The sequence below is a fragment of the Dermacentor silvarum genome, chromosome 8, assembly GCF_013339745.2.
Source record: "Dermacentor silvarum isolate Dsil-2018 chromosome 8, BIME_Dsil_1.4, whole genome shotgun sequence".
NCBI classification, from domain to species: domain Eukaryota; kingdom Metazoa; phylum Arthropoda; class Arachnida; order Ixodida; family Ixodidae; genus Dermacentor; species Dermacentor silvarum.
In genome coordinates, this window is record NC_051161.1 from 128,233,694 (window position 1) to 128,255,011 (window position 21,318).

General features: G+C 48.2%; 1 protein-coding gene across 10 annotated transcripts in view; it reads left to right on the forward strand.

The window, feature by feature from the left end:
- The window catches only part of LOC119461694 (mucin-2-like), a 303,059-nt gene that overhangs the window by 260,098 nt on the left and 21,643 nt on the right, over positions 1-21,318 (forward strand). For 2 of the 10 annotated variants that reach the window (XM_049671914.1, XM_049671915.1), the window contains exons 3-4: positions 14,618-18,164; positions 21,209-21,249. The exons of 7 other annotated variants lie outside the window; for them this stretch is intronic. In XM_049671914.1, coding sequence (XP_049527871.1) covers positions 14,618-18,164; positions 21,209-21,249 — 3,588 coding nt within the window. The remainder of the gene's footprint in view (positions 1-14,617; positions 18,165-21,208; positions 21,250-21,318) is intronic. One more of the 10 variants, XM_049671916.1, reaches the window with a different exon arrangement.

Here is a 21,318-nt window from a genome sequence, read left to right on the forward strand (position 1 = left end):
TGCAATTTTTTTATATGCCCATGGTATGACAGGTTATGCTCGATTTATCCAGTTTTATTCTTTGGGTGTTTAACTTTCTGCCTTTTTCTTGTTTCTCGCTCATGTTTCCTAACTGGGATATATGTTTTGATGCTTGGTATAGACGGCCCTTCAGTGACCCATTTTTCCAATATCTAATCATTTGATAAACAACAACGCCATGCGAACCACACCGCCATAGCTCATAGCTTCAGTTGGTTTCTTTATCTTCGTCCCGTTTCTTTTTTTATCCGCTTGGCCATCGCTTCGTATATGCTTGCATAGCTTGCTTTCCACGACACTGCTTCTTCGCCTCGATAGGTAAAAAAAAAAAAAAAAAGAAATGCTTTAAGTGTACAATAAGTTAAAAAAAGAAATAAAGCAAAGGATCAATGAGCTAAGAAGGATTTGTGGGCTACTTCATTGTGAGTAAAGCAGAAAGAACATCATACGTTTTACACTAAGCACAGAGAAAGCACTACGGCTGCCAGCGAACTTTCTGTCGTCGCCATTCCTTCGTGGTACTTGTATGTGGTAATTATACTGTCTAAACAAATTGAGTGGTTGAAACCTCGTAATCGTCAAGGTAGAGTGCAGGCAGACAACACCTACGTAGTAATGCAGCAAAAGAAAAGAGGAGTTCATAAAGCGGTCTAAAGCGACCTGCGGTGGCGCTCCACCGCAGTGCTCTCGAGGCGTTCCACTTGCCCCGTTTCCCAACTTGTCCGGGGACCGCCGCTACAGAGCTATCCTGTTGTCTTCTGGGGAGCGGTCAGAGGAGCAACCGTGCGAGAGGCTTTATCGTATGCGCAGGGCTTCTGCTGAACGACAGGCTCGTCTCCGCGAAATCCTTTGCGGGAGTTGAAATCATGTCTGATTCATGATTGGGAAAATATAACGACTTTTTTTTTATTTAGTGAAAATACACGTAACGGGAGGTGCGGGGAGCAGTCGGAGAACGGGGCCCGCAGATATTTAAAATGCACGGAACTCATCGCGCACAATCAACAGGAGAATCTTTACACTAGTTGCAGCCAACAAGTGATTGGAGACGCCGTATAAACAGCCAGCTATCTCAACGCCACTCCATAACCTCGTTTCGATGCCGAGCGCAGCCCCTCCTCGTGATAATCTCGGTGATCGCGCTCGAAAGGCAAGCGGTAGAATCGCGCCGTTTTAGCTATGGTGCCGCCGCGATGGAGATGCCGCTATGCAGACTCGACTTGACCGAGTAGTCAGGCGATGTCTACCGCGCGATCCTATATGCAATGTAAGCGAACGACCACGCGCTATAGCGCTGCTGTTTATTTAACGCTGCCTGTACACCCAGGCACTCAACGCGTGCTCGTGTAGCCTGTCGGCGGCCTGTTGGACAAACTACCCCACTTGTCTGACGGGCGAGACCGACGGTCTCGCGAACGGGACCACCGTTGATGAGCCTCGAGCACATCGCACGTGCGCTTCGTGGGTGTGCCTCCATTGGGCCGTCCATATATAACTACGCCATTCTCTCCAGCCACCGGCCGGCTATAGAATATACCTCAAAGGGCAGTCTCACGCTGTTGTAGCAAATAATTCCTTGTTATTGTTTTACCCTTATAGTAACCCGCTAAGCGCGTTTACAAATCTAACTTAGAGAGGCCTTGTGTAGCTTCGATAGCGGTCCTACAATGAATGTCCTCGAATTGACAAGCACAAGGTAAAGGCCGTGCGCGGGGCTGCGATGAGACGAGTCTTTGATATAGAGTCAACAGCTGATTGACCCGCCCCCGAAAAGAAACTTCAGGGACAGCATTTAACAGCACACGTGCGGGCAAATCTTGCGCAATTCGCGATTACAAACTCTTAAAAAAAACATTCTTCCTGCATCTTCGCAAAATCTTCAGTGAGTCATCATCATCATCAGCCTATATTTATGTCCACTGCAGGACGAAGGCCTCACCCTGCGATCTCCAATTACCCCTGTCTTACGCTAGCCGATTCCAACTTGCGCCTACGAATTTCCTGATTTCATCACCCCACCACTTACTGCCGTCCTCGACTGCGCTTCCATTCTTGGTATCCATTGTGTAGCTCTAATGGTCCACCGGTTATCCATCCTACGCAATACATGGCCTGCCCAGCTCCATTTTTTTCTCTAAATGTCAGTTAGAATATCGGCTATCCCCGTTTTCTCTCTGATCCACAGCGCTCTCTTCCGGTCTCTTAATGCCACTGAGTCAAAGAGCACAGAAAAGCTATTTAATAGATCGCAGGTATTTTGGCTGGTGTGCATATGACTTCTGATTGCTACTGTGCACATAGAAAGAAAAAAAAGCATTAAAAGGTGGCAGAGAAGAGACCAAACGAAATGGCAAAGAAAACAATGCGAGTAAAACCTGATCACAATCTTTATATATGAAAAAAAAAACTCACAGTGATACTATGTGTGATAAACCTGTTGATGATAGTTACACGTGAAGCGGCGGAGGTCAATTACTGCTTGTACTTATCACGAAGCGAACTTTGGCTAAAGCTTTCCGAGCTGGCCAATTTCTCAGATGCAATTGAAACACGTATACAAAGCCCGTCGCTGTCTTGAAGGGCACAATATCGGAAATGTAGCATCAGCGGAGTGTGAAAAATTGTGTCCATTTGGCGCTCAAGATCAGATTTCTCGTCGTGATGCGCGGAACGTTGAAGTAATACATATTTAGCAGTTTCTAGACGGCCACAGATATCATTCGCCCTATTGATCAGTGGTGCGCCCTATGCGACACAGATTATGTTCATAAATAATACGTTCAGTTGAAATCGTTTGTATTTCAGGAGCGCCTGCATGGAGAGTGAACAATTATCTAGTCATTCCAATGTATTAGACAATGACTGTTTTCCCTAAATCAAGTCAAGGACAGTGGTAAAATAACCTATTACGCTGCTAGAATTACGTCACTGTGGCTGTCAGCGTGTCAGTTCGCTGATGTTATGTATGCAGCAGCAGCACGACAAAATTATTTGCTGGCAAGCTGCCTTATGCTCCTCAAAGACGCACAACACGATCTACGATGCCGTTATCCTGAAGAAAAAGTCGGCGAAAAATGTGTTCTCTTTTACGCAAGAATCGAATAGCCGAAGAAAAACGAAGTCCTGTCAAAGAACTGCTGCAGTGAGTCGCACACCTGGCTGATTCGTCGACAGGATTCGCATAGAGATTGATATGCCTTCGGGCTTTTTTCAACCCCGTCTCTTGCTTAAGGATTCGCTCTACGCCTTCGAAAGTGGAAGAGTTTTGGGTCACTTACGACAGCGGGTTAATTGGAGCACTGCCGATACGCCTGCCTGAAAAGCATCGCTGCCAATTACTCGGTCCGTTCTTGCTCAACCCCGGCCAACGCCTTCTGTAAGACAGCGGCGAAGCCAAGCGGTCGACACCTGAGCGAGGGCGGGAGTGAAATGCTTTTAATAGCCGGGCCTCACGGCTCGTTAAGCTGGCATTCTGCACAGCAACGCTACTTGCTACAAGCGGAAATAAGCACTTGGTTACGGGTTGCATGTCTTCCGCTGTGCCATTAGCGGTGTGTAATGGCCATGCACGTCTGAACGCGCATTATTTACGTAGGCAAGAACAAACGATGCCGAAGGGCACAGGGCACGTTATGCGTCTCTCTTTAGTTTTTTTCCGTGCATGTTTGTTTCTTTTCCTTTGATTGACTTACTTATTTTCTCGCGCTTCTCAGTTGATAGTCATGACATGTGTATCGGGCCCTTCACAAAAACCAGGAACATATGCAGTCACTACTGCCAGCGAACATGTCATATTTTCTTAATTCTCTTAAGGGGGCTAAAGATTCGCAGGAGGACCTTTGCACGGATTGCTAGAAAAGTAGCACAGATGGTATAATGTTTTGCGGTGGTTCGTCAGTATCGACAAGAAAGTATCATAACAGCACGGGACGCAGGGCCAATGTAAGCGAAACGCTGAGCAACATTGGCCCTACAGCGGTCAAAGCTGGGTGGTCGTTGGCCTCGCAATGTTACGTTCAAAACGTGACTTGGAGTGTGAAACATCGAACTCTGAACGCGAGTGGTATGTGCGGAAAGCGCACCCGCTTTAGTCTCACCAACGTACTGATACCTCTGCCTTTTAATTAGGCAGACTGATTTAGTGCAGACTGATATTGTGCAGTTTGCGTTGACTCCCATGTTGATGTCGCACCGTGAATTGTCCGCAATCAAATGGAAATTGCAACCAAGGGAGCACTGCCGATACGCCTAGCGTTCCTAGCGACATCATGGGCTTGCATCTAATATGTCTCTACACCATGTAACGTTGGACATTGGTTTACGAGTGGAGGACGCATGAAGTGTGCGCCATGTAGGTGAGGTGATTGTAGACAGCACATGCACAATGTTATTGCCTGTAGTATTGCTGAGCAGTCAGATAAGATAGAAACGAGGAGCCTTGCACGTAAATCAAGAAACGAGAACTGCAAAGCAAGACGAACTGTAAACATCAACGTCACTGGCAGGAGGAACGAACAGGAAGAACGAAAAGTTAGAAAACCTTTGATATAATATGGACGGATATTCTAAAGCCAAGCTCATGAGCATGAAAGAGCAACATAAGTAAACAGATCATACGGAAGACTAGCTTATGAAACTGGGACAAATTAATTAATAAGTTGCAGGAAGGGGCATTGCATGCAATGACACCTACAAAGGTGCCAGTGAACCTCGAACACAATAATGTGCACATTGCTGCTAATAAAACACTTCAAGTATGGGCAATTACGACATTCGCTGGCGAAGACGATGACGATTACGATGGTGACGGGGCCTTTGGTTTCAGGGCCTTTTCATCATCGTGACAACTCTCTACTGACGCTACGTCTCAGTGATTCGTTCCTCTATAGTAGCTCGTCCGAGCAGATACCGACGTTATCAATCCACAGCCATATTATTGCAGTGAAAGCGCCAGAGCCTATAGGCATTTGTGTTCGATTCGTTGATCGATAAGCAGTACCCAAATTTTATGTGTATGTGGAATTGTCACGCACTGACCGGTGATGAACGATCACCCGTTTTTTTCACTTCTATTTGCAAAACTTTGCCAGATGAAGCCAGCGAATTGGTTGACATCGGTGGCCGCTACGACGGTGGCTACGAGTGATAGCCGGAGAATAACGCACCACGATGGTGCCATAGCTTGGAAGAGTTTATTATACTCTTCGCACCGCAAAATTTGAGCCGTTTTATTGATATTTTCGATAGAATTAAGGACAAAAAGCCTGCTGTACCTTTTGCGGCAATGGTAAAAACGAACAGGCACGTGCCAGGAACAAGTAGGCCATCGTCATTAAGCCTCTTACCGTCATCTTCCCCTGTCTTTTGATGCATCATACACATTCCCACATGATTCGATGGTCCACTAAGCGCGTTTCGTACAATTGAGTGTAGGGTTCGGGTCTTCTCGCGTGGACATGACTCGTAACATCTCCTGGTTGCATCTCTGACATCTGGCACAAAGGCGCCTATGTATACGTAGCCGAATCACGTGTGGGAGTAAGTGGGATATGCAGCCTTAGCAGAGATGCCGGGGGCATGAAGCGGGATTCCTTGACGATGCCGAAACATCGTCGCGCCAACGAAATTGAAGAGTTGCTGGATGGAGGCGAAAATGAGGTTTCCAGGAAAGACGGCATTCATCTCGCCAAGCGTCGACGGCGCGGTGCCGTCACCGTGCTGCGGGCCTACCGATAAAGCGGCGTCGACTACACGCGGCGCTTTGATCGATTGGGGCTGCATGGTATGCACGTGGCTTCCAGCGGCCCGACTGACTCACTTCCAGTTGCGGTTCCGAGGTGACGTCACGCCCGTTGGGCCCGGCAATGTGCCCGTCATGGCGAAATGGTGTGGGGAGGAGAGCGTGAAAATGGCCACTTATGGAGAGAGGGATGCCGCAGGATGATACATTTCGCAATAGCAAAGAGGTGCAGACGCAGATCGATAACGATGGTCGCGATCGCAATCGTTGATGTGATTGTGGTAGGATAGAGTAGATCGACTTGTCTTGTCATTGCGCCGTCCTCACAGTTTTCGTCAAAATTAAGCGCCCGCTCCCGGAGTTGTGGCGCCGTTGCTTTCTGCGTCATAGCTAAAGGCAATGAGGAGGGAGCATTGTGCCAATTTGTGCAATAAGGCGTCACAGGGCTGCATCACTGCTGTTTTTTTTCACATAACTGCAGTTCCATGTAAATGTAGTTTACTTCGGAGCCGACTATACCATGGCGCAGTAATAATCAAGGAAAAAAATACGGAAGGCTGTACGGTCGAATATGACGCGCGAATGTCATATACTTCGGGTACACCTGTAGCAAACATTCCGTATAGGCCACGAATACCAAAAATGAACAGAGCATGTTGTATTTATTCGAAAATATTGCGTTTGCCTTTATAGTATTGCATCTCCTATTTCATATCAGGCAACTTAGTTATCAAAGGGGTTAACTTTTGACCCAAAATCTGTTCAGCCTTTCCCACCTCAGTACCTACCCACTAAATACGCGTACTTCTGCATAGACTTGTAGCGATCGAGCTCAATTACTGTGGTCTATTTTATGCCGACATACATGCGCCCTGAGGTGCGTCTTCATCTGTTTTGAGGAGGAGGAGGAGGAGGAAAAAAGAAGGAAAGGCAGGGAGGTTAACCAGAAGCACGTCCGGTTTGCTACCCTACACGGGGGAAGGGGTTTAAAGGGATGAAAAGAAAGGAGAGAGAGAGGGAAGAAAGCACTCGCAGTATAAACACATGCGGTTGTCCCACACTTCACAATCGGTCACTGAGGCCAGTCGACTTCATGAACTGGTTTTGCGCTCAACCTATTGGCTAGACAAAGGTCTGAGACAAAGGTTAGGCGACGGGAGGTGGTTTAGTACCAGAAGCAGCTTAATTACAGGTGAAAAGAGAACCCTTTAAATCAACGAAAGCCTGATAATACCACTCACAATAAAATCCATGCTACGTCGCTTGCTGGGCCTGCAAGAAATTTATGTTATCGGCGTCATTTTCGCATCCCTATACCATTTTCTTTCGCTAGAAAAAAACATATAAAATTCAATTGTAGTCAACATTTCAATCTTTTGTGGTCTCCGACATACAAGTTCACCAACCCGCTTCACGTTACTAGCACACATGGAATCGTTGCCGACGATTTATGGATTTTTAAGATATACGTGTCACCTCGATCTTTTATGCCACACAATGTGGGGCGAGTGGTTTAGCGTCGAACCATCAGTGCTAATATTTTCTGCTCATGACGGGGGCAACTACTAAGATGCGACACTCAGGTGGTGGTCAGGGCTGGCTGTTATATTACAAGATGTATATGAAGCTAGTATGTAGTATGGTATACTACACACTACATCTATCTAGGGCTGCACGGATTGTAAAAGTAAACTACAAGGGTGGTTCCTCCACGTCGTCCCGCCTGGCTTATGCCCCACAGCGTGATCCGGAAGTGTGAACTGCGGCATCTGTCCATGTCAAACCCTTCCTGGAGTGTCCGCTTGCGGATGTTAACAGTTGCGAGAACGTGCTTCTACTGAGGAATCGAAGTAACATTCTTTAATATAAACATGCTCCTAAACTCGACAAGCTTTCTGTTGTGGCTAAGTTAGCACATATCCTTTTGCTTTGCACACAACGAGACCTTGGAGAAAACTTACATAATATTCTTATTATGCCCCCCCCCCCCCCCCGGAGGGGGGGGGGGGGGGGACTTCGTAGCCGATATTATTTGGTGCTTTCGTGTTTCTCATCGGTAGTCAGTTTAACCGTCAAACGGCACAGAGGAAATCGACGCGTTCAGTCTCGTTACCAGCAGGAATACGCGTCCGGTGTCAGAGCAAAAGCTCCTGCCACACGTAGGCGAAACCCAGCTGTCCCTGTGGAGATTGCCTCAGCTGTCCAGAGCGCGCGGCCGTCGTCCTTGGCGGCTACTTTCTGGAACGGCCTCGCGTCCCCCGTTCGCGGGCAAACAACAAATTTTCATCGAACTGGATCCCTATACCGAGGCATGCGTTACGCAGAGTTTTCACTCATTTCTCCTTCATTTTCACTTCCGGAGTTGCGCTTACTTCGCGCGGTGCGTTTTCGCGTGGGCGCGCTTCGGGGGCAGCGAAAAAGAGCAGGGTTTTCCCGATTTGACGGTCCAGCACCGCGACCCTGCGCTGCCGCGTCATATTGTTCCGTGCTTCCCACTTGCAGACATGAAAGGCATGTCATAATGCGCATAATTAGCGGCATGTATTTTACGGCCGTGGTGCGGCCTTAAGGAACCGTGAAATTAAACTCGAACCTAGCGGAAGTGCTTGCGTGTCTAATCGAAGCCAAGACTTTGCAGGGCAGCTGCAGTTGAGGAACGGCAAGGTAAAGAGACCAAGCAAGATTGAAATAGCAGTTTTGCAAGTAGGGGTCTCCGACTTCTCTGTTTACCTTTTCCGTAAATGTATATACATGTGCAAGTTAATCTGCGCAGTTGACAGATCCTTCAAAGTGAAAAAAAAGAAAGAATAAACCAGTATAGAGAAGAAAAAAAACACAAAAAAAACATGTACCATGTTCAACAATTGAAACACGAAAAGCAACGAATCTTTACGCGTAATTACACAGACGTGTGACGTGTAATCACTCTGTGGCTGGTTTCTAAGCATGAAGTAGTTCAAGGTGTAGGCTTTCGGGCCTCAATTAAGCCACCGTTACAAATGCAGGCGAACCTGGGAACAGCACTACGCTTTCGAGTAGTTTTGGAATTGTTCGCGTTTCAATTTTTGAGCACTGTACATGTGATTAGCAGCAAAAGCACATGTTAGCACCGATAACGCATACATTCACAGCTATGGTCTGCTACCGCCTTCCATCCAAGCATAATGCAAGCTGACAGTGAGGGGTTGTCCAATGTTGAGTAAGTATGCAAGTGTTAGATAGTGGCAATGCAAGGTAACTCAGCATCCACGAAGCATGTGAACGGCGCTTAATTTGGGCTCATTTTCTTCAATAAGTTCGTGGTGCGGGTCGCAGGACAGTGCTTCATAGGAAAGTTAGGTGCAGAAATGACTCCAAAGTAACTTTGCTGTTTTCTTTATTGGCATGAGAGGGTGAGCGGGATTTCATCGAAGGACGATAATGAAACTGGCAGTGGCGCGCATAGCTCGCCTGCCATGGAAGTTGAAGTGTGCGACTTGCCCTCTGATTGTGGGGCGAATTGGCGCCGTTGGAATGCCCTCTCTTGGGCTCTGCCGACGGTAAGCTTAACACGCGTGTGTCAGACGCCATGTTTGTTGAGTGACCTGACCAGGAAGGTTTGGAGGAACTTCGTTCGAAACAATGTGCCTGTGAAATGATAGAGATGCGCCATTTTTCCAAGGTATTGTGAATCCGTCATAAGCGATGTATACACTAATTGCGTGTTTAAATACTGACAATGGTGTGTACCTTACGCTTGGATGGCAGCGCCATAGATTTATCAGAGCTCAGTGGTGACTTTACAGAAGTATAATGCACCACACGTGTTGGCCAACAACACGCATGCAGTAACCTCCTAAGAACTGTTCCCAGCGTGGCCGAATACAAACACGGAATTCGGGCCATGCTTTTATGAGCGCATTGTTGTGACGGCGTATTTGCATATAAGCAATATTAAGTTTTCTGTTCACGAAATGGCCTCGACACGAAGCTTTTCTTCGACTTCAGTGAGCGGAGAGCAAAGCCGTTCTCGACTGAAACGGGAACTGTGGTTCGAAAACGTTTCTGTGATTCGTACGACAAGAAGCTGCTTAAGAAGCACACGATGCTACCAATTAGAATAGACACCGAGGGCCCATTTTCACACCTTTTTAACTAAGGAAACGACGCAAAGTGTCATTAAGACAGATTGATAACATCAGTCTAATCTACTTGAGACATAATAATGTGTTGCCTTGAGGAACGCTCTAAAGTGCGGGCATAATGTTAATACTCTGCTAGGCGGTCACTGCTATGAAAACGTTGGATGCTGAAGTGTCTAAATAAGCAGAAGAGCTTGCCTTTCGCAGTTTCAAAGGACATATCAACGAATAAACATAGTAGAGTCACCACAGGAGATTTTAACTGCACCATGTCAATAAACAATACCGATAGCTACATTCCGCCTCTTCAAAAGCTTAGCACATAGTTTGTTAACGAGGGCCAGTATAGGCACTGCGCACGAAGGATTAATGCCTGGAATAGCCTGAAATTATGAAGAAAAATGTCAAACTTTATGACACACGTATACTGTAAGAAAGACTCTATGTTCCTGATTTGTTCCTTTCTGTGCATTGTTTATTGGTCACAGCTTATTCGGCCTTTTCAACGTATACTTTTTTTAACAGCCGTCGCTTATCACATTCCTTTGGACTGCTCTGTTCGAACTCTCTATTGACGTCGCTTGTATGCTGACCCTATTTAAAAGCTATGTAGCCTTGGTGCGCCGTAGAACGCGAGTGCGATAGCGATACTGCGTGCTGCTGGCCTTGTTATAAATGGCTATATGGCCTTGAATTATCTTACCTGGGCCTTAATCAACGTGCCTTGATGCATAGGGCACGCCTGTGGTGTCATACGTGACATCTTCGGTCCCAAATACAGGAAGCGAGGGTTGATGGTTAGGAGCTTCGCCAAGCGAAATCCCTTTCGACGTCCCGTTTGCTCTGCTCCTGGAGTCATCAGCTGCAGCCGCTCCCTTGTCGGAACTCTCCGTCATTACTTTCGTCTTCGTCGGGCGCAAATCTTGCCCGGAATCTCAGTCGGCGAGCTATGTCGTAAAGTCCATTCACGAGGCGTTGAGGCCGCGCTAGTGCAACTACTTTTGCGAAGGCAGCCGTATACCGCACCCCCGTCGCATCTCGGTTTATTGTTGTTTATTGCTGCGGACCGGTCGTTAATGGTGACGATGTTGCACCGCCACAGCCGCCGCTCTTCGGCGGAGCACGCCGCGTTTCCAAGAGGGGCGCGGGCTTTCACCGTCGCGGCCAAGCCCGGGAATGTACCATTGTGCGTGGCACGCACACCGAGAGCACGTTGCGGACGCCCTAGCCGGCGTACGTATATGCAGCCCTTGAGGGTTCACGACCGTGCGAGAGCATGCGCAGATACGTAGAGAGTAGGCTGGCGAGGCATCGTGCCGAGTCGTTGACGTCTCCATTGGTGTCGCTCGTATATAAGGCACGCATGCCGAGAATCGCCTTGCAATGTCCAGTGTGCAACCTGGCTTTCGCATTGTTCGCCCGCGCCGTGCCATGAGCATTCGTCGTACAACTCGGACAGGATGACCCTCGTGGGCAACCCCTGCATCTGGCAACGCTCAGCAGCGAACGCAAATAATCTCGGGTAACAGTGCTGGTCCCTTGTGGAGGTCAGGAAATGCGCCGAAAGGGCAAGTGAATGTGTGACGCTGATGGAAGGAGATAGGCCTGAGTCATCGCGCCAAATTTAGGCACCTTTTTAGGAGATTTGAACCTGCCTTTGGTGCCATGTGCCAACACCAGATGGTTCTTGCTAAAAGAACGCAAGTAAGACTAGTGGAAACAAATTTCATTCGAGATGTCACAGGCCTGCGCGGCACACGCTGCGCAGTCACAGCGTAAGCTGAAGGAGTGGCTCCATAGGAGCCCCATTTTCCGCATTACGCGCTAGAGAATCTTTGTGGCGAGGTCTCCTTGCGTCGTTTTCACGAGAAGGAACCGAACTGTCCGCACAGCGGTTAGCTGAGCCCGACGTAACCTGGTTGCAGCCGCGCGCGTAGCTCTACGATTCGTTTCTTCAGCAGCCGTTAGTACCTTGCGAGGAGGTGCCATAACGTGTACCGAAGAGTGAACACAGGCATGGAGACTTCGCGGCGCACATGTCACATCTCTTGACACATGGCACGATACGACGCAACTGCTACATGTCATGACACCGGGTGGAATACAACTCAACTGCAATGCAAAGTTTGCACGTATCGACGGTATGCGGCGCGCATCTCACATCGCGTGACAGGTGGCACGATACGATGCAACTGTTACATGGCGTGCCAACTGGTGCAATAATATGCAACTACAATGCAAAGTGTGGTCCTTAGTCCAGAACACCTGTGGTCTGCCGGGCCCGCCACGACAGCCTGCGCTGGTCACGTGAGTCCGAGCCTGGATAGCACGGCTTCCCACTGTTCGTATGTTGGGTTGGTAAAGGGAGGTGTGTCCGGTGTGTTGGGGCATTCTCAAGTTGTGCTTGTGCGGTATAAACAGGCATATTCTCGGTAGTGTGGACATTTCTGCGTGTAACACACACACACACATACACACACACACACCACACACACACACACACACACACACACACACACACACACACACACACACACACACACACACACACACACACACACACACACACACACACACACACACACACACACACACATACACACATACACACACACACACACACACACACACACGCACGCACACACACACGCACACGCACACGCACACGCACACGCACACGCACACACACACGCACACGCACACACACATATATACACACACACGCACACACACACACACACACACACACACACACGCGCACACAAAATGGCAGGATACGAAAGCCTCACTGAGGCACCCTGACGACTTCGTTTATCGAGTGTTATTGCGGTAAGGTATTTCAGTCACTCTTGAAAACTCCCATAAGTGCGCTTTTTTAAAAGTTACTTAAACGGTGCCTAATTAACCCAGTAGCCAAGTCGGTGAATTTGACGAGTGGAAATGCTGACGATGTCTAAAAATGGAAGAACATGCGGCGCTTATTTTCCGCTTCTTTTACGGCTCAAGAAACAGATAATGTGGAGGAGATAACTCATGGTAAGGACGATTGTTCTCCAACAGGTTCACCTTAAAAAAAAAAAAAAATCAGGTGACCAGAGTTGTCGCGTAGCGCAGTGAAAGGCTTCCATTCATTTCGAAGATTTGGTGTTCTGGAGCGTGAATATAAATCCCTGCGTGTGAGTTTTCGGCGTTCAGCCTTGACAAGAGCCTTCAAAAGGCTTCAAAGTCTTGCACTGAGCAAGAAAGTGTCGTAGCCACAGAGACGCTGTGGCTTTTGCCTGCGCTTTTATTTCTTCGCTGAACTGGCGAGTGATGCCAGAGTACAATATTTCGGGGGCTACACACAACCCTTGCGTCAATATGTGCATATGTGTCATTATTAACATGCAGCAAACAGTTTCACTATATATAGTAGCTCAGGTAATATATCGTTCTTTTGAATATTGAATAATATGTCAATTAACGGTGGAGTGTGCACGCAAAGACAGCTACGCTTTAATGCATTTAATACGTATTACTATTTCTGACAGTGTGACATACGTATTCTGGCGAACTGGCCAGGAATAGGCACACGCCCTGAGGAATATACATAGTGGCACGTAGAAAATGACTCCAATGGTGTATTCGGCAAGAACTTAAGCCCATCAAGAAACGGGGAGTAGCCGTGATAAGCTTTGCTTACAATAATAAATAATGAGAGCAACAGTGCTTCAAATTTTCACTTATGTCAGGGCCCCTCTTACTTTCGTACTTGCCGTCGAAAACACAGATAACTTGGGTCCACTGTTGGGGCTCTCGGTGGTTATGATGAATTCGGAATTGATTCTAAGCTAACAAACAATAAACACGCTTTTCTTCATATATACATTGCTTTGGCCACTCATGTTTGGGCTGTTATGCATTGATAAAAACGACACTGAGTGTGTTGAATTACATTTATGTTTGTCTTTTTCAGTGTTTGTCCTAGAAGTGCCGTTCTTTTCCAACATAATGTTGAAGCAACTACACCTCAAATATTTTCTGAACAAGTTCTGTCGGAGTCTCTGTAGCATTTAGCAAAGTTCCTTAAAAGAACTATGAAATTTCTATTGATAATTTTTAGAGGCACCCTCGGACGTCATTAGGATCGCGGGGCCTTTAGCCGACACATGACAGTAAGAAGCTAGCTTGATAGAGCGCAACAGATGTGTACTAAATTGACGGGAATATCAACATTCACCAATTTAGGCGCTGTTTAAGGCATGAAAAAATGGCTTAAAGACATAAGCGTAAAGACCATGTCCTTCCTATTCGTCTTTCCTATTTTTGAGTGTTAATCAAAGCTTATTTTATAGTCATTGGAATAACTGGATTGGTGGATCGAACTCGCTACAAGAAGGCGCTGCCGTCCCATTACCGTTATCTTTTTTGGTGTCATGAAAGAAAATGTGGCAAGAGAAGAAATGGTTTTGGGAGATACAACATCAAAGATGCGAGTAATGTAAGCCACATTGGTTGTACACAGCTAGCTTTTTCTGGCAAAATCGTCCATTATAGAACATATAGAACATATCTGCTACACAGAGAATATAGACGCAAAAATCGTTAGCTGTCTTGGTAATTTGGTGCCGTTAAGTACATGCAGAAAACTCAATGTTGTGCCACTCTGTCATGGTACCTATGTAAACTTCAGTGCTCTGTGTAATAGATCTTGTTTTAATCCTAACAACGGTTATTTTGTCTGTTTTTTCTCCAGGTGCAAAAGTCCACAAACGACCTGTTGGGGACGTCGTCTGAGGAGAGTTTGCTTAGCCAACACGGGACAACGACCACTGGGCTCACGGAGCAAACAAATGATGAAGCTTCTACTTTGCCACCAAGCTCGGAGAGCAGCTCTGGACCGCAGACGAACAACGATATTTTTGGCACCGAAAATGAAAAGCTGAACGACATAGAAGCCGATAAGCTAGCGAAGACCGAAGTCCACGAGGAGTCCGAAAGCGCTGTTGGTGCAGAGACACCCGTGGTGGCGACGAATGGTACCACGACAGCGGTATCTACGCAAGTACCAATGACAGAAATACATCCAAGTTCAGCGGACGTCTTCGTGACGACTGGATCAACAGAGCACCCAGTGCCGTTCCATGCAGAAGGGACGACTGCCTCTAGTCACATGGGTGACGACGGTGCAACAGGTGCGTCGTCCATGGTTCCTGTTACAACATCAAATACACTGCCACCGGAAGCGGCTTCAGCAGCTGACGATTCCGGGGTCACCACGGATTCAAGTGTAAATTCAGAAACGACGACTTTTGCAGCGACAGCAACGCCGCACGCCTTGCGGGAGACTACTTATCCGGGTTCCTTCGCTACTCAGCAGGCGCAAGCCGTACCGTTTTCTACAGACCAGCCTGATGTTCTGTCGGAGTCCACTTCAGTGCCGAGCATTAGTGGTCCTCAGAGTGTAGAGAGCGCCTTGGAAACGCCCACTGAAGGTGGTTACGGGGTCTATCCCTACTACCAGCCCGAAATATCCTCACCTGCCCTAGCGACAGGTCCTTTTCATACTCCCAGCCTTTATTCTGACCCATTGAACACGAACGTTCCGGGCTATTTTAACCCGACTGGAACGAATGGTGACATCTTTCCTAGGTTTAGCGTCGGGTTCTCGCGTAAGCGCTACTCTAGCGCTCCAGAAGTGGTCACCGAAGAGCAGACATTGTCACCGGAAAGCGTTGATGACACTACGCCATCGGCAAATACAGCCACTTCCGAACAGAGTCACGCGTATGACGAGGCCACAGTACCTCCCACGTACAGCACTGCAAACGAATCTGAGGCCACCGGTTCTGGAGTATCGTTGCCGGCGTCAGATGCTGACAGTACTACCGAAGGAATCACTCACACACCACACCTCGGCATGATAACGAACCTTTACTCTGTTGATTCTACATTGCTATCAACAGAATCTCCGGCTCAGCATGAAAGTACGGACACTCAACATCAAAGTGAGCTGACCAGTTCCACAGAAAATCAACCCGACGAAGCAACACCCAGCACAGATTCCACGCCTGCTACCAGTATTAATGACGGTGCACCCGATGTGCCGACTACAGAGTCAAGCGTGACGCATGAACCTTTAATTAATAGAACAAAGATAGGCAGGGCACGTACCTTCGAAGAGGCGGATCCCGGTACTAATGATGTAACCGGGGAGGCACCTAGAGAAATGGCGCCCACACCGTATTTGGAGAGTGAAGAAAATGCGGCACACGAAAGCTCATCTGAAGCGGCGTCACCAGTCACTACTGTTTCTGAAAGCACCGCCAGTGTCAGTGCTACAGAGGAATCAACGACAGTTTCTCCTGCCTCAGTCAAACTAGAACCGACTACAACGGCCCCCGCCGGAACCGCACCTTCAGATATTACAACGAGCGACACCACCGGTTCCATAGATGTTACGCAGACAAGCAGCGAGAGCGCCACAGGAGCATCTACAGAGAGTGAAACGTCGACCGCGGTCATTACCAGCACGTCTCCGGATTCTGGTACGCCTTTGCAGGAGACCACGACTACGCAGTTGACAACCCCAGGGGGAGACACTACGTCCGAGACAAGCGACTCAAGCGTGCCCCAAGTACCAGTGGAAATGACCACCTCATCTCGTGAGGAGGCGACCTCAAGCTCAGTTACAGACACTGCAACAGGGAGGGTCACGGATTCGGTGACGACAGCACCCACAGATACGTCTACTCAGAGTGTGTCACAGTCGACGGAAGAACCAGGGACTTCCACCGATTCGACAATGGTTGCTAGTGGCGACAGGAGCACGCAGTCCCCGGATATTGCTGTTACGCAAGAAACCACTGAAGTTTCAACAGACACTGCTACGACAGAATCTCATGTGAGTTCACCGGCTGCGACAACCCAGGTAGAAGCATCTACAGACGCATCATCAGGACACCCAGAGATAAGGACGGGCGGTGATTTCACGACAATGACCCCTACTATGACAGATGGACCAACAAATGAGTACCCGCAGCATGCGGAGGCCAGCCTTTCCACTTCAGGTACAACCGAAATCGTTCAGCCGGTTGGAAGGGAAGAGTTGACGACAGAAGGAGAGAGCAACATGGAGCGAACAACTTCCATCCTGTCGGAAGGGACCACTGCCCCGGCAACCGAGGAGGTAATGACGACGGCACAGCAACTGCAAACAACCGAATTACCGACGTACGAGGTGACAACACCATCTTCGCCTGTTATTTCGAACGAAGATGGTGAGAGTACATCGTCATCTGTGAACGCGGCTACAACGCCAACAGCAGTCGACAGGGAAGCCGAGTTTACAACACTGACTACTGAGACTGCAGCAACCCCAGAAGCCGGGTCTATAACACCAGAAGCGGAAGGTACAACACTGATAGCTGACACTACAACAAAACCAACCACCGACACTGTAACACAAGCCTCCGGGACTACCGCGTCACCAGTTGTCGAGACTACAGCACCTCCATCTGCCGACACTACGGCACCTCCAGCTGCCGACACTACGGCACCTCCAGCTGCCGAGACTGCAGCACCGCCAGCTGCCGAGACTACAGCACCGCCAGCTGCCGAGACTACAGCACCGCCAGCTGCCGAGGCTACAGCACCGCCAGCTGCCGAGACTACAGCACCGCCAGCTTCCGAGACTACAGCACCGCCAGCTTCCGAGACTACAGCATCGGCAGCTGCCGAAACTACAGCAGCGGCAGCCGAGAGTACAACACAGACAGCCGAGATTGCAACACAAGCCGCCGAGACAACAACTGCCCTGAGCGCTGAGCCTGAAACGGAACCAGCAGTAGGCGAGGTTACAACGTCACCCTCAGCTGTCGAAATTACGACAGCGGACGTAAGCAATGTTATAACGACGACAGCAGTCGAAGCTACAACACCCGCAAACGCCCCGTCGACGGAACCGCCTGCTGACTTTGGAGCAGAGACCGAGGTGACAGGCGGGTCTTCGGCAAGCCGTAGTCCGAAGCAACTTTCCGAGAGCACGTCCGCGTCTCTGCCGGAGTGGAACACGTCACCTTCGACTGAACACGACCACAAGCACAGCTTCACGACGGCCCCTGACCTGTTCTCAACCACTCAGTCATACACAAGCTGGCGACAAAGCACAACACATTCTGCAACTTCTGAAGAGCCTGCTGGCCGGGACATTACAGAAGAGGCACCCTGGAATACGGATATTACGACAAGCTCCTCTGTCCAGGACTGGACGGCGTCGACCGAGACGCCGGCCTACACGCCGGGTGAGAGAAGCTGACATGTTATTTAAGAGCTGGTAGTAGCGTTTCTCTGAATGTGACCTCTATAAAAAATAATAAAAACACAGATATCGATAAGTGCCTCCAAATAAATAGGCTAGAACACAAATGTGAAAACATACGTTGTGTGACGCAGTGGGTCACTTCTTGCTTATTTGCAACTGACTCACAAATTTAACTTTTAGTGTTTCCCTGTAACCACCACCAAAGTTTTGTCGTCAGCACAGCCAATCTTGATTTTCATTGATGTGAACGAGAAAACACCTCAATGACGCGGGAGCTTTTGGACGGTATACGTGAAGATTCAGTCATTTCGTTTTGGCTTCGTCAGCTCAGGCTTCGCCAGGAAGTGTTGCCGTTCACATCAGCCTTTATTCCGTCGTTCAAACAATATTTTTTATGGTTGCACCTGAACTCACACCTGAGTAGTTTAGTTTGTTGATGGTGGAAAACTTATTAGATAAAGTAATTCGCCTAGCACCTGCACAGTGTATGAGACAATTGACGTAAAAAGGTGGCACAGAGACATGTTCTTGCAGGCACTGTACAGATTGGATCGTTTGCGAGATACACCTTGAAGTTATGGCTACGTAAACAATGGAGCAAGGGGTACTCATATTCATGTGCGGGCGTTAAGATTTCTTGACGCTGCTAATGGCGCGACGTTAGCTACCATCTTGCATAAATGAGATATTATTTATGCAAGGCGCAGCTGCGGCCGGCGCATGTGCCACAGCTACACCGTGGCTGTAGTACATGCGCCAACCGCAGCTGCATGGGGGGGCGCTGCGGCTCAGGGGCCGATGGGGCGTGGCTACAGCGAACACGATCTGTGCGCGCTCTCCGCCGCGGCGGGCGGCGAGTGTCAACACCTGTACTTATTACACCCGGGTTTGGGACATACTCTTGGAAGCAGTTCTAGCGTACGAACTTTATGCCAATCGAGCCTTGCAGTGAATAAAGCCGCTTTTCTTTTAGGTAGTTGCGTTTTGACAGCAAGCTTCCGCGGTCATCGAGTGAGAGGCGTTTAGGTTTGCTTGTGCGCGCGTGACATTTCGCTTGTTAATTTAGTTTGTGTGCCTATGTTTACAAGTTCATACGGCCGATAAAACTACTATACTTACTTTGTATAGCTCTCCAGTAATTTCAAACGATGCTTCGCTTTTCGGGCGCAACTGCGACTTTTCTAGTAGCGTGGACGTCTGTATCGTTTTTGTGCATTGAAATGCTACCTTAAGTTTATTCTGATAGCAAAGGAAGCACCGTTAATTGCTTTTGCATTTGCGAAGAGTGACCAATTTCTCACGTGGTAACACGTTCTAACGGCACAAAGCTTTCCCGTGCTCCCTTTGACAGGCAGGCTGTGGCATAGTGGTCACGAGGACTAAGTTGCGAGCATTCGGTGCGTTCGTAAGTTTGCTTCATTTTTGTTCTGGAAGTTCCTAGCTGAGATATCTGCAGGAAAACCACAATGTAGACGTCTTGAAGCAAGCCACAGATCGAAGCTGCTGTTTGCCTGTGGTAGTTTTCGTACGCCACCAAATATTTTCGTTCCTATTAGGTGGATCCAGTATCAACGGCAAAATACACTTTACATTTGAAACGTTAGATTAACCTTGTTTTAGTGTCTGTATGCTGAAGGTAGACTTTTTCAACGGGAGAGCAATACATGGTTCTGCACATGAGCCTTCAACTGACGCTGGTGCAGTAGTGACTCCATCAATGTGGATCATTTGTCCTTCTCTCATTCGATGCGCTTTATGCGTAGAGCGTACATGGTCTATATATATATATATATATATATATATATATATACAGTGAAGTAGACGTGGGTGTGAAGCGGTTTATTGATGTTTCGGCCGGGTTCCGGCATTCATCAGAATCCAGTGCACAGTCCGCCTGATGAAGATTCTGATGAAGGCCGGACCCCGGCCGAAACGTCAATAAACCGCTTCATACGCGCGTCTACTTCACTGTGAATAATTACCCGGACCCAGAATCGCTTTTTTCTGATATATATATATATATATATATATATATATATATATATATATATATATATATATAAATGAGATGCGAAACGCCCGGGAGGTTAACCCGAATATAGATATACATTTTGCTACCCTGCATTGTGGAAGGGGTAAGAGGAGACAGAAAAGCACATAGACAAAGAAAGGGAGATAAAAACTAAAGCACAATGAAGACGCTTTGAACCAAGTCATCGATCCAAGCTACAGTTTGTTATATTTCTGTTGCACTCAGTTATTGTGAACATTTACTTTAAAATATGGGTGAATAACTCTTGGCCTGCACTGGGCAAATGACATCCGTAAAAAGTTCAGGTGATGATTGGTTTGGGGCTCTATTGTAAGAGCTATAAGGCTGTGCTTGATGCTGTGCGTTGATTTGGCTTGGCCAGCGCAACGAACCACGGTAAATAAAATGTACAGCTCACGCGTAGATCTGTCTGCACCAATCCGAACCCTGTTTCAAGGAAGCATCGTGAATCCTGTACCGTGGCGTGTGTCATAATTTTTTCTGAGTTTGATTACGAGGTACACCGCCCCCTTGTTCACAACTATCGGGAAGGAAATATGGCAAACATTTCGCATCGTTTAACTTGCCACTAATAAGGCCGCCACTTCCCTCTTTCTTCTACTTTTGTTTACATCATAATCAGAGACAGAAATATTGCGCTGTCACTCGTGTCGCGATTGCTTCTCGTCGTAGCCTACCTGTTGCAAAGTGTCGACTCGCGGGATATCAGAGGGGAGCATGAGCGCGGCACACACTTTCGGATCGCACGTCGCGTACTTTCCTGAGGACAGCCGTGGGTGACGCCGTAACTCAGGGGTTGCACGACAGGCGCTGGAGCAGTGTCGACCCGCGCCAGCCGTGCTTACCGATGGGAACGGAGCCTCGTCTACCGGGGAGGCATTCCCGTCAGTGTCGGTGCATTACGAGACGCTCCGATGGTGGCAGCAGCCGCCGGCGCTATTTATGACTTCCGCTTCTTTGTGGCTTCGCAGGTTCGCCAACCAGCACGGAAATCAGCGTCGACGCGTCCTGCGTGAGTATTTGATCTCTCCGTGTGCCGTCGCCGACACAACTTTTTGCACAAATCGACGCGCTGGGGGGA